We start from the raw sequence: 13,828 nt of genomic DNA on the forward strand, positions 1-13,828 counted from the left end.
CTGAGTAGGAAAGGTTAATCAGAAACCTGGTATGTGATTTTTTCTTGGCTAAGATCCTGAAGGACAAAGCTATTTTCAGAACACTATTCAATTCTTCCCCCAGGTAATGCCCAATATTTGTACTAATTCACAATTATTCCCTTTCTAACTGCTGCTAGGCTGCAAAGATCTCTTATGCAGCATTGGGGTTGTGAGATGATGTTTGTGTTTTTATTTAGAGACACTGAAAATCAATGTGACAACTCAAAGAGTTCTTCCTCCTTTGGCATGGCTTTCTGTGGGACAACCTGGTTCAAAAAGTATCTGTAAGAAATATCCTTGATACCTGGTTTCCAGGCTGGACTTATTTTTGTTGTGATAACTCGTTTCTCTTTGTCATTCAAAGACACAGCATGGGTCATTTGCATCATGATCAGGATGACCACGGCTGCAGCTTTTCGGGATGGTCAGCTATCTCAAACCTTTGGGACAATCATCTGGTCCTTCCTACTTACCTTCACAAACCTCTTGCTCTGTTTTATTGGACCTCAGGTTCACAGGACTAGATTAGTCCTAATCCTTTGTGACACACTCTTACCACTGTTCCTACTGTCTGGATTTTTGTTTTGCAGCCCTACGGCAGCAACCTGACCTTGATCTCTACCCCGTGGCAGACCACATTAATGATGGCCTACTCTAGTAACAATTTATTGTGATGCTCATGCCCATTTTTGGAGAAACTATTTAGCCAATAAGCATATTTCTCTGAGGATGAACAGAATGCTGTTTTGTTTTTTGCTTAATAAAATCCTCATTTATTTGGACTTATCTAATACATACTAGAAGCATGCATTATAAACACGTTTATATACTCTTTATATAAACAAAGGATAAAAGCAGATATATTGAAGAAACAGGATTAAAAATTTACAGCAGTTACCAAATTTCAGTAGTGTCTTTTTCAGTTGTTTTGGTAATATTTTGAAAATATTTTTCAAAATGTACAACATAGCAATTTGACCACTCAGTACTTATGCTGTGCTCACCACAAGTGTAGTAGCTCCCATCTGTCACCATGCCAGCCGTTACAATACCACTGACTATATTCCCTATGCTATATCTTTCATCCCTCTGATTTATTCATTCCACAACTGGAAGCCTGTATCTCCTATTCCCCTTCATTCAGTTTACACATCTCACCACTACCCTCCCCTCTGGCAACGATCGGTTTGTTCTCTGTATTTGTGGGTCTGTTTCTATTTTTGTTTGTTCATTTGTTTTGCTTTTTGGACTCCACATGTAAGTGAAATCATATGGTATTTCTGTCTAGCTTATTTCACTTAGCATAATATCCTCTAGGTCCATCAGTGCTGTTGCAAATAGCAAGATATCTCATCCTTTTTTATGGCTGAGTAATATTCCATTATATATAATGGAATGTGATATATATTTATTTATATATTTATATGTAAATATTTATATATAAAGTTCTATTCAAATTTACTTATAAATGTATTTATAATTTATTTATATTTATTTTATATTTATTTAAATATATGTGATATATATCACATATACATATATATACACACATATATATGTACATACATATATGTATATACATATGTATATGTGATATATATCACATCTTCTTTATCCATTTTTCTATCGATGGACACTTAGATTGCTTCTGTATCTGGGCTATTGTCAATGATGCTGCAATAAACATAATAAATGTAGGGGTGCCTGTATCTTTTCCAATTAGTGCTTTCATTTTCTTTGGGTAAATACCCAGTAGTGGAATTACTGGATCATATAATATTCCTATTTTTTAGTTTTTGTTACTGTTTTCCCCAGTGACTGCACCAATTTCATTCCGTGAACAGTGCACAAAGGTTCTTTTTTGCAACATCCTTGCCAACACTTGCTATTTCCTTTCTTCTTCATTTTAGCCATCCTGACAGGTATAAGGTGATATCTCACTACGGTTTTGACTTGTAGTTCCCTGACAATTAGTGATGTTGAGCATCTTTTCATGTGTCGGTTGGCCATTTGTATAATCTTCCTTGGAGAAATGTTTGTTCATATCTTCTCCCACTTTTAACTGGATTGTGTGTGTTTTGAATTGTGTAAGTTCTTTATATATTTTGGACATTCACCCCTTATTAGATATATCATTTGAAAATATCTTCTCCCACTCAGTAGGCTGCTTTTTCATTTTGTTGATGGTTTGCTATGCAAAATAGAATACTGTTTTTTCAATGTCTATTCCATGGTGGTCGTTTTTTAAGGGCTTTATAGGCATTAACCCATTTTATCCCCACAATCTCATAGGAAGTAGTTATTGTCCCTATTATAGGGACAATTGTATTGGACAGATAAGAAAACTGAAATTCAGAAGGGTTGAAGTAACTTGTCCAAAACTTAACGTGATTTGTAAATGCCACTGACAGGATATGAAATCCGGGAACCATTGACTTTGGAATGCATGCTTAAACCCACAAATGACCTCTTTCCCTAATTCTCACTCTCCAGATGCCATGTAGATGGGATACTGGGTGGACCTTATTTAGTTAACCTTACACAAGCTATTTCCCCTATAAACCTGACCATAACGAAGTTACTTCTCCATGCCCTAGCAAAACCGAGCCATCATAGACATCAAGGTCATGGTGCAAAGCTTTAAGAGGCATGATGCAAACCTTCTGGAAAAGAAGCCAGCTTTTGCTGTTTAGTATGATTCCACATGAATGCCAGAGTTGGCTCTGCTAGTCTTACTGGACACTGCCCTGCTTAAATAGCAGGACACTGTCACAACTTTAGAATTTGTAAGAATGTGTACAGGATTTTTTTAATAGCTGCATCATAAATCCATGTAAGAGTAGTGATCTGTACAGTTAGCAATAATTTTTTTTAACTATAAATATCAATGTCCTTGCTAAAATCAAACTTGTAAAGACTGTCTTTATTAAACTAGTCTGAGTTCCGTTGAGAAAGTTCTATTTTAATTTTTTTCCAGTTTTATTGATATAATTGACACACAGTACTGTTTAAGGTGTACATAATGACTTAACTATACAGTGAAATGAATACCACAGTTCACATCCACAAAGAAAGTGGTTCTTTACCAGAGATAAAGTAGTTACTTCATCAGAGAAAATGTAATATAAATAATTGTTTAAGAAGGTACTGGAAGACTAAACAGGTAAGAAGACAGGGACTACCATGATTTAGACCTTTCAGGAATGAAGGGTTACCCAACCAGATGAAGAACTCTGATCAGCTGAGATCTCTGCTTGGGGTGGGGGTTAGGCAGGTAGTGGTGGTAGGACTGGGTAGAAGAGACAAAGGTTAATAACAAACACAACTATCTCATAGTATCATGTTTATATTTGTGTCACTGAATAGGAGAACACTTATTTCTTCAGAATTAGGAGAATGGCCATCTCAGATTATTAACAATACTCTAAGTCCTAGGCTCTGGGTTAACTGTTAGATATTTATTTTTTAAATTTAAGTTTATTTATTTGAGAGGCAGAGTGAGCAGGGGAAGGGCAGAAAGAATCCCAAGCAGCCTGTGGGTGGAGCCTGATGCAGGGCTCGAACTCAAGAACCCTGAGTTCATGACCTGAGCCAAAACCAAGAGTAGGACACTTAACCAACTGAGCCACCCAGGTGCCACGACTTTGTTAGATATTTTAAAAGGCAGTGTTTCTGAACAGCATTCAGTATAGACACAGTGGCAGCTCAGGGTCCTTACCCATCAATATCTCAGTTTTAGGGCTTTACAGTGTAGCATGTTGGGACTTCAACAGAAACTTAGGAGACAGGCTCCCAAGAAGGGACGCTGTACCCAGATAAAAAAGTAATGCCAACTTAAGTGGGGAGCTTCTGAAGTATGATAATATTTGGTGGTAGGTAGGTCATGGAGCCTTGACTATAGGGAAGTCCATCCATTTTGAAACAGGGCTTGTCATCAGTTTGAGTACAGAGGATAGGATTTATCCAGCAGGAGACCCAAGTAAATGACCTGGGGACCAGGGCTCTGGTCTTGGGGAAAACAAGCTCAAATCAGTAAGGATACAGAGACAGGCTGCTATTTGGTAGACCTGGGTATCTAGGAACCCACCAGGGAACACAAGGTAGTCTTCGGGACAAAGAATAAATATAGCCCTTAGTAAATTCATCTACTCCATATACTAGCAGAGTACTGTCAGCTGGGTTCTTAATGGCTGAAGAATATGACTGGGTTGACCCTACACCAGGTCTTTAGTACTTATCACGAGATGTGTTTGGTGAAGGCAGGGACCTAAAGTTGTTCCTTTGGTAAAATTGGCATTATCATGTCTTCTCCTGTTCATCTGACAGACACCAAATAATTTTGTTAGGGTGATATATTACTGGCCTGGTGAGTGGTAGATGATATCTCTTAAGGTGTATATATAGCAACTGGGCAGAAATGAATGGGAAGAAAATGAGGGAAGGTAAATGTGCGAAGCCAAGTAATCAGAAAATGTGAAATTTCCAATAACTTTATCCATGGAGACTTACTGGAGATATTTTAGAATTTTCAGGACTGAAATAATTCAAAGCCAGAGCCCTGGGAGTTTCCCACCTATGGTATATCTTTAAGAAAGGGTAAGATTGGGTATCAGATTTCTGACTTAGTGAGATTATGGACATTGATCTAACACCCACAAGATTAAAAAATTTACTCAGGGAAATCATAATGATAATAATTCTGTCTTTAGAATTTCTGGACAAATGAACCTTCAAATGCTATAGTTCACTAATCTTTAAGGTTAAAAAAAAAATCACTTAATTTAAATAAGGACAATTCTGACCAAATTGGATAGCTTGCATCAGTAAGAAAGTTTATTGAAATTCATTAGTGAATGAGAATAGAAAGTTGTTTTTTTTTTTTTTTTTTCCATTAAAGAACACTTTCTGGTAAAGTGAAAAGAAATACAGAAACCACAAAACACCTTTTAGACACCTTATTTTCAAGGAGTGAACCTATTTCCATAGACCATTAAGACTGAAGTGTTTTCTTGGCGCTTTTGTTTTTCATGCACCTGTACATAATGGTCTGTGTGAAGGGAGACTCTTTCCTCTTGATGCGGCTTAATAGTAGTGTTTCTTGGTTTCTGATTCAACCATTGATGAAAGGACTCTACCATCAGGTGCCACCTCTTCAATAATTGTCTTGATTACTCTGGTTTTGTTAGTATCTGTACATGAATCACAGGGGAAAAAAACAATTTAGACTAATTTGTGGGGCTTCTTACTAATTAATCAAAATTTCTAAAAGAAAAGTACACTTAATTAAAAAAAGAAAGAAAATCCTATTTTTTTGTTTGTTTTTTAGATCCGAATAGTATTTAAGCTACAGCATCTTGCACCAGGTTATTTTTCGTTCAAGATGGATGTCAAGAGTATAGTTTGCTAAAAAAAAAAAAAAAAAAAATCCAAGCGGAAATCTCTAAGATTTTAATTTTTTAGAAAGCTTTAAAAAGCAACAAAATCATCACGGAAATTTAAAACTAATTCTGATTACCCCAGCTAGTTTCTGCTGACCTTGGTCCCTTGGAAGAGGGTTCCCCGACGGACCCAGAAGACGAGGACTTGTGACCTCCGGAGCTGCCTCCACCGTAGCCGCCGCCGCTGGAACTGCCGCCGTGGCCACCGCCGCCGCCGGAGCTGCCGCCGCCGTAACCACCCCCGTGACTGCCGCCGGAGCTACCCCCGTGGCCGCTACCGCCGTGGCCGCCACCGCTGGAACTTCCGCCGCCGTAGCCGCCGCCGTAGCCGCCACCGCCGCCGGAACTTCCGCCGTAGCCACCGCCGGAACTTCCGCCGCCGCGCCCGCCGCCGTAGCCGCCGCCGCCGCCGGAACTACCGGGAGTGAGGGTTATGTTCGGTTAACTCTAACTTTGAAAAATGGTGGGTCGCCTTCTAGGTTATCGTTACTTTAAAAATAAGCAAAACGTGTTTCGAGAGGGGAAAAAAAAATACCTGTCGAATATGGATTCTCAGACCCACTAACGAACAGTTTTATATGCACACAACTTTCAGAATCAAATCCATGGGAAACTCAGGCTGTGGTTGCATACGCCTTTCTCTGTACTCTGCCTTCCCCCTTCTCCCTTTCGCCCATCCTCCAGCACTTTGGGTTTTGGAAAAGCCCGGCGATTTAGAACACTGAATAAGACCAACTGGGATAATTCTAAGATTTTTATAATTTACCTTCCTTCTCCTTCTAGTAGGCTGCGGTAGGTTTGAATTTCATTCTCCAGTCGGATCTTAATATCCAGGAGTTGTTGGTACTCAGCATTCTGGCACTCGGTTTCAGCTCGAATCTGTTGCAGTTGTTCCTCCAGAGAGGAGATCTGGGCCTGAATCTGGGAGAGCTGCATACAGTAGCGACCTTCTGTTTCTGCCAAGGAGGCTTCCAGGGATTGTTTCTGGAAAGAGAGAATGTACGGTGGCTTAGAGTACAGTGAAGATTATTTAATAATTATTTAATGATAATTAATATTTAATCTTTAATAATAAGACATCAAATAGAAGAATAAAGGAAATGAATAGAATTTGTGTTTTATGTTTAATGGCAACATTTTAACTTCACGTTTAGAGCAGGGCCCCTAAGACTTTTCTCCCATTAACAAAGAGCTCCAATTTTATTTCTACTTTCGTACTCTTTCTTTTTTTCTTGTGGTGCATATTCTTATGTGAGTGTGAAACTTTGTGTGTTAAAGTTGAAGTTATTTCAAGAGAGAATTACAAACATACCAGGGCTAGTTGGGACTGTAGTTCGATTTCCAGACCTTGAACCGTGCGTCTCAATTCAGTAATCTCCGATTTGTGGCTGGACATTTGTTCGATGTTACTATTGATTTCCGTAGTGAGTTCTTTGCTCTAGAGTATTAACAACAGGGGAAAAGATGAGAAAATTCTGAAATGATAACCAAACGTCCGTTGGCCCCACTATGAAGGAAGACGAATTAACCTTTTCGTTGAACCAGGCTTCAGCGTCTTTGCGGTTTTGTTCAGCAAGTTGTTCATACTGGTTTCTCATGTTATTCAGAAGTTCAGTCAGATCGACACCTGGGGCAGCATTCATTTCTACATTTACATCACCAGTGGACACATTTTGAAGGTCTTTCATTTCCTGTTAGAGGAACAGAAAAATTTAATGATTGTATCGTGACCACATGACCCCCCCCCCCCTTTTATTTTTGGCTGTGGGACGTATAACTTTTTGCATCACCTCTTCATGATTCTTCTTCAGGTAGGCCAGCTCTTCAGTCAGGCTCTCGATCTGCATCTCCAAGTCAGCCTTGGTCAGGGTCAGTTCATCCAGCACCCTGCGCAGGCCATTGATATCAGCCTCCACGCTCTGGCGCAGGGTGACCTCGTTCTCATACCTGAAACAAGCATGGTACAAATACTGGATGTAATTTACATATGGGAGATGTTCCTGGGCTGAGACTGTTTTAGAAGCGAATACAGAGTTGGCTTCATATGGCAACATTTATTGTGTACTAATTCATATGGGGATAGAGGGATATTAGTGGGTTAATGCAAAGAAGCTTAGCAGTTTACTTTAAAATGCATTTTCTTCTTTTAATATTGCCAAGAAGGTAATATTGAAATTGAAAAATTTTCGGACAGCTCCAATACTGTTTAACGTTGAATGAATTCAAGAAAACGTAAATGCTATTGTAGGTGTCCAAAGTCACTGTTAAAAACAACTCCTGTATTTGTTGTGACTGTGTTGTACCATGTTTACTTAGCTTACTTTAATCTGAAGTCATCAGCTGCCAGCCTGGCATTGTCGATCTGAAGCAGGATATTGGCATTATCGGTTGTCAGATTGAGGATCTGGAGGGAGAGGCAAAGAAATCAGATACAGATACGCCACTATAAAACCAGGTGGCATAGATAGATGAGCTGCATTTTTATGTTCTCTTACAAAATCCTGGGGGGATTTTTTTTATCTTAAATATAAAATATTGCAGGGCTACTCATATACTTAAATTTGAGTCATTTGTTCTCTTAAAGTTTCTATACATATCTACTTCTGTATCATCTTTTTCTGAAAACTAACTGCAGTTATATAGCTGTGTTCTTGCACAGCTCCCCTCTCCCCCGTCCCATTTTATACTGTGTGATTTCCATGTATTTCAGTGAACTTTTGACTGACTCATACCTTTTGGTTTAACTTGTTTTAAATATACATTCTAAATGAATACACTCTGGGCTGACACACAGTAGGTACAATTCACAAATCTCCCAGAGGCAAACAATATCCCATTTTCATACTGGAGAATTCATGTTACTTATAATGTTGGTAATGGATTTTTTTTATTATCAATCTGAATACTGTCTTGTTCTGATTGATTTAATAATTCTTTCAGTTCCGATATTTGTAAATGACCTAGTATTTTAACTATGAACTCATACACTCATTAAAACATAAAAAAATTCTCAGTAATCCGTCATCTGATAAGGTATACAACACACATTGAAGATTTCAATGACCATATCCTCACAAATATTTACCTTTGAGGAGACTGGATTATTTTTGGAAGCGAGAAAGTAACCTAGGCAAACACAGTGAATAGCTACATTGTAGTTAATGTAAGAGTCACATATCTGAGTTACATGGATAAAAAATAGGCTTAAAGTTGGATTTTTAAGATGCACCTTACCTGATTTTTAAGATCATCGATGGTTTGGTAGTATTTGCTGTAGTCACGAGGTTCTCTCTGGCCTAAGCCGCCATGCTTTTCATACCACTCCTTGATTTTGCCTTCTAGCTCATAGTTTGATTCTTCCAGAGCCCGCACTTTGTCCAAGTAGGAAGCCAGGCGGTCATTCAGATTCTGCATGGTTACTTTTTCATTTCCAGAGAGAAGGCCACCATCTCCTCCAAATCCACCCCCAAAGCCTCCAAAGCTGCCTCCACTGAAGCCGCCACCACCAAAGCTGCCCCCTCCAAAGCTGCCTCCTCCATAGCCCCCACCAAAGCTGCTGCTTCCATAGCCTCCACCAAAGCCTCCTCCACCAAAGCCTCCTCCGCCAAAGCCTCCTCCTAATCCTCCATAGCCACCTGATGAGCCCCCAAAGCAGCCTCCACCAGAGCTCCCACGACTAAAAGAACCACCACTGAACCCCCCTGAGCTAAATCCTCCACCAATGGAGCCTTTGCTGCTTGAAATTCTGAAGGATGACCCTCCTCCTCCTCCTCCTCCCCCCCCACTGCGGGAGGAAGAGTACTGCTTGCTTGAGCTGTATCGAACAGACATGGTGATGCTGTTTAGCTCAGGGAGTGCTTGCTACCAAGGACAGTGACAAGCCTTTATACACCGAGAGGGTGTGTCCCACATGTGTTAGAGTTTGCTTACTTGCATGGTTTTCTTTTTGCCAATTTAGCATCTTTACTTATGATTGCATAAATTATCGTTGGTAATAACCAATTCCAATATGTATGGTTTTGAATTTGCCCTAAGAACAAACAGGAGTTTTGCTGTGTTGAAATTGAAAATGGGTGTAGTTCAGATGAGCTTATGTTTCATTATGCTTTTTTACCTTTTGAAGAATATTGAGCAACTTAAATCCAGTTTTTTCTCAGTACTAATTTAGTTACACAGAATGTTTGCAAAGTTTGGAAAAAGAATTTTAGCTACAAAATTATTGTTGAAGATTTTTCAAATCCATGTTTTAAATAGTTTTAATTAATTGGAAAAAAAAACTAACAAAGTCATGCTCTAATGGGGATCTTGTAGAAAATTGTAAGCAAACCAAAAAGAAAAGAAAAAAATATGCTAAACAGTTTAATTAGTGTTCAAAAGATGCCACATATGAAAAATTAAAGCCATAAAAAAACCAAATTGGTAAGTGTGTGTGTGTGTGTGTGTGTGTGTGTGTGTGTGTAGTGTTTGTAGGGAATCTTTTATTTGGAGAATGAAAGCATAGTGGTACTTTGCTTAGAGAGTTGGAAGTGAGTAATGACTTAGGAATCTGCCAATTTAATGGTGCTATTCTTTTTAACCTTATATATATTTTTAAGTTTATTTTGAGAGCGAGAAAGCTCATATGAATGTGTGAGCGGGGGAGGGGCTGAGAGAGAGAGAGAGAGAGAGAGAGAGAGAGAGAGAATCCCAAGCAGGCTCCATGCTGTCAGCACGGAGCCCAACACAGGGCTCAATACCACAAACCGCAAGATCACGACCTGAGCTGAAACCATGAGCTGGACGCTTAACTGAGCCACCCAGGCACCCTTTCTTTTTAACCTAAAAAAAAAAAAAAAAAAATCATGAAGTGATTCTGGATTTTATTGATTTTTAAATTCATCATAGTGAAGGCTGATTTGAAGACCATAATGCAGAAATTCTTAGCACAATATATGACAAACTAACCTCCATTACTTTCTTTACTCTAAATTTGATTGATCCCCAAAGGGAGAGCTTAGTTATGTTGTAATTGTGATTAAAAATTTGCTTACAGGAATATAAATCCAGATTAGAGAATGTTACTTGCTCCAAAAATTATGATCTGGACTGTGAACATATGTTTCCAAGCTAGATTCTGTTTCTCAAAAAAAATTTTTTTTTTCCTTGGATACACTGTGTATAGAATTTGGTGTAACAGTTTGTCTAGTGAAGTATTTAATTGGGACTTTAATACATGGTATAAAATTATTTTTCATCTACCCATAGGCTATGACAATGCTGTTGTTCAAAAATATATTCATGTGTATTACACACACACACACACATATTTTATAATTAAACAGTGCCATTTGTGATCCTGTGATTTTATAATCTGTGAAACAAGCTGCTGAAATAGGGATGGTGGTTATCTCTAGTGTATGAAAGAGGAAGTTGAAGCTGAGAGAGGTTATGATTTCACCTAACGAAATGAAATAGGTGGTAGAACTGAGATTAGAAACTTAGTGTTTTGATGCCTGACTTTTGGCTCTTTCCTACGCTACCATTGTGTCTATGTACTCTCTACTGTGGTTGGTCTGATAGAATCGAATGCCTCTCTTTCTCACCATAAACTTCTCCACGTGGGAAAAAAACAAAACAAAACAAAAAGTCCTTGGAAGCATGAAAATGTTGAGATGATAGGGTATTTGGCACATGCTCTTGTTTTACGAATTGCTTTTTCCTATTAGATGTACAGCTGCACAGCCTATGAAAACTGTAGAAATAGTTTGTTTCTTCAGGGAAGGGGAATGTGGCTGGGAGTGTTAGTGTAGAGCTGATTGTCAGGGGTTACGGTTATTACCCAGCACTTTGTGGTTCCGCCAACTTGTTAGCACATGTAAGTGGGGCAGTAGCTAAAAGAAATAATGAAACCCAACCATGGGAATTGATCCTTGAGGAAGATAGCAGGCGGTAGAGGAAGGCTGTAAAAATCAGGATAGAGAAAACAAAAAACCATTCCAGTAAGTTCAGAGCGGATGTTGAAGCCTTGATATTAATGAAAGCGATTTGGAAAGAAACCATTTTAATTAAAGAGAGATTCTGGTAGATTTTACCTGCCATTATTATGAATTTTGGATCTTGATCTTACCAGTTTTGCTTCAGTATTAGCTTTTACTATTTTTTTTCACCCTGGTGGAGAAATATAAAATTTAAATCTATTTTCAGTTATTTAACCGGTGCAAGTGGTATGAAGAAATCTGTTACAATCATATTAAAGAATATGTGAAAGGAAACCTGTGCGTAAAAGTACACGGGGACAAATACATGTATAGAGACTCTTCTAATACCAACTATAATATTTAAACCACCTTTAACTAAATCTATTCTCGAAGGCTGATTATTAACCTGTATATTGTAGAAATTGATTTGTTTTTATTTGCACTGTCATTTGTTGAAATCCGCCTTTGGCATGAGTGACGTTACAGAGGTGCCATGTAATAATTCTATAGCTAAATGGGATGAAAATTTACAGACTGTCATTTCTAATCTTGGCACCGTATACACTTGATTGCCATAATCCACTGTAACTGTAATTTCGTTGTTTTCTATTTTTATTGTGTCTCTGTGGGGCATTGATAGGTATTTAGAAGATAGATGAGTGAGATTCAGCTCTTGCCCTTAACGATTTTACTAATCCTTACAATCTAATTGAGGAGACAAAACAAACATTATCAACCTAAGCACCATATGAATGGTAAATGAAGTGAAAAGGAGGTGGGGTGGGGAAAAGGAGTTAACATTTCTAAACATCTACTATGTTCTAGATGGTTTAGTCTCCTGTAATCCTCCCCAATTTCTCTCTGATTGGTATTACATACCTCATTTTATAGCTGGAAAAAAAAAAAAAAAGTGAAGCTTTAGAAAGCTTTAGGAATTGCCCAGAGTAGCATAGGTAGTTTATGCTAGAGCCTGGTTTTGAATCAGCTTCAAAGATGATCCTGTTTTCATGACAGGATCTGTCGTGAAAGACTGTCGCTGTAAGGCTGATGAGCAAGGAGTCTTGTTGGAATAGGGTCATCTGACAAAGTTTCATGTGCCAGTGGAATTTAAGCTGAGTCTTGCAAAGGATGGGTAGGATTCTTCCATGCATGCAGCATCAGAGAGAGGACCTTTCTGGGAAGTGGGGACTGTGAAAATGCCAAACAGGTGGAGACTCTTAATGGGCCAGTTTGGCTAGATCAGATCATCTATATTTATTAATTTCTCTTAACAGATTTTATTTGGTACCTGCAATATTCCCTGGGGATACATAGGTGACTAAGACAAATCTGCCACTTAGGGAATTTGCACTGTACTTGGAGAGACAAGCAAACATACCCACAAGTTGGAGATTCTAATATAGGGTACTCTGGGCTACACTTGAGGCATGACCAGGGTGTTGAGGTAGTGCAGGGAGGGGTTCTAACAGTCTGGTGTGTGTGTGTGTGTGTGTGTGTGTGTGTGTGTGTGTGTGTGTGTGTGTGCGCGCGCGCGTGTGATGTGCATGAGGGCACAATGAAAGAAAAATGAAGTTTTGAGAAGTTTGTTTTAAGATAGGAATTTGAAGTAGTACCAGGATATTCACGTAAAAATGTCTTAGCACTTAGACTCCTAGGACTACAGTTCAGGAGGGAGATTAGAGCAGCAGATACATTCAAGATAGGTAAGATCCCTAAGGGAAGGAATTGAGAAAGAAATGAGTGAAGGTCTAAGCCTGAACTTTGAGGGATGGCCACTTTAGGGGCTGGGAAGAAGAGCTAGAGACTAGAGAATAATACTGAGAAGGAGGGCACTTATGATTTGGGAAAGAGGAAGAAGGAACTTGGAAGCCAAGGGAGGAGGGAACCCAGATAAGTAGGCTGGTCACCAGAAAGAGAGACCAAGGAGAAAGGAGATTGAAGAGAAACTTGATTTGGCAGTTAGGAACCACTGGCGTCCTTCCACAAGAGAGGTTTAGTGGAATTGTAGTAGGGTAATCTACAATATATACCCAATATTAGATTTGGCCACTTTGCTTACTGTATTTTGTTTTCATGTAGTCCAGTGTATTAATTTCCTCTTTAATTGCTTCTGGATTTGCAGTCATGGTTAAGGCGGGTATACACTATTCTCATGAGTTTAGTTTGGCTGGGGCTCTTGAAACATGTTGATTCAGCTTTGTTATCAACTTGACTTGTCGCACTGTTGGGATTTTTGGACCTTTCCTATTCCTTGTTTTTCTTCAAGTAAAATTCTCTTTTGAAGTTTCTATTTGAAAATTCTATTTGCAAGCTTCTTTCTCTGATTAATTGAGATACAATGAGTAATTTAAGTAGTTACAGAAAGAGGACTCTGGTAGTGCAGATTATGTCTCAAGATGGCAGGATTGATGA

The 13,828-nt window shown here is 38.7% G+C and overlaps 1 protein-coding gene and 1 long non-coding RNA gene across 8 annotated transcripts in view; one reads left to right on the top strand and one right to left on the bottom strand.

The window, feature by feature from the left end:
- Positions 1-4,832: 4,832 nt before the first annotated feature.
- Positions 4,833-9,644, bottom strand: KRT10 (keratin 10). 2 transcript variants are annotated; one of them, XM_060646092.3, is made up of 8 exons: positions 8,694-9,644; positions 7,781-7,863; positions 7,250-7,406; positions 6,989-7,150; positions 6,772-6,897; positions 6,226-6,443; positions 5,557-5,874; positions 4,833-5,210 (listed from the first exon to the last, which is right to left on the bottom strand). In XM_060646092.3, the coding sequence occupies exons 1-8, from the start codon at positions 9,288-9,290 to the stop codon at positions 5,204-5,206; spliced, it is 1,668 nt and encodes a 555-aa protein (XP_060502075.1). In that variant the 5' UTR covers positions 9,291-9,644; the 3' UTR covers positions 4,833-5,203. The 2 variants fall into 2 exon arrangements, with proteins under 2 accessions (XP_060502075.1, XP_060502074.1); XM_060646091.3 differs by having other exon boundaries at positions 5,537-5,874; positions 8,694-9,643.
- LOC132687672 (uncharacterized) overlaps positions 5,840-13,828 on the top strand; it is a 151,884-nt gene continuing 143,895 nt past the window's right edge. For 4 of the 6 annotated variants that reach the window (XR_013551965.2, XR_013551963.2, XR_013551964.2 and 1 more), the window contains exon 1: positions 5,850-5,922. This is a non-coding gene — a long non-coding RNA (uncharacterized LOC132687672). Of the gene's footprint in view, positions 5,923-13,828 lie in introns of all 6 variants that reach the window. The other 2 variants (XR_013551966.2, XR_013551967.2) reach the window with 2 other exon arrangements.

Source organism: Panthera onca, chromosome E1 (assembly GCF_046562875.1).
Source record: "Panthera onca isolate mPanOnc1 chromosome E1, mPanOnc1 haplotype 2, whole genome shotgun sequence".
Taxonomy (NCBI): domain Eukaryota; kingdom Metazoa; phylum Chordata; class Mammalia; order Carnivora; family Felidae; genus Panthera; species Panthera onca.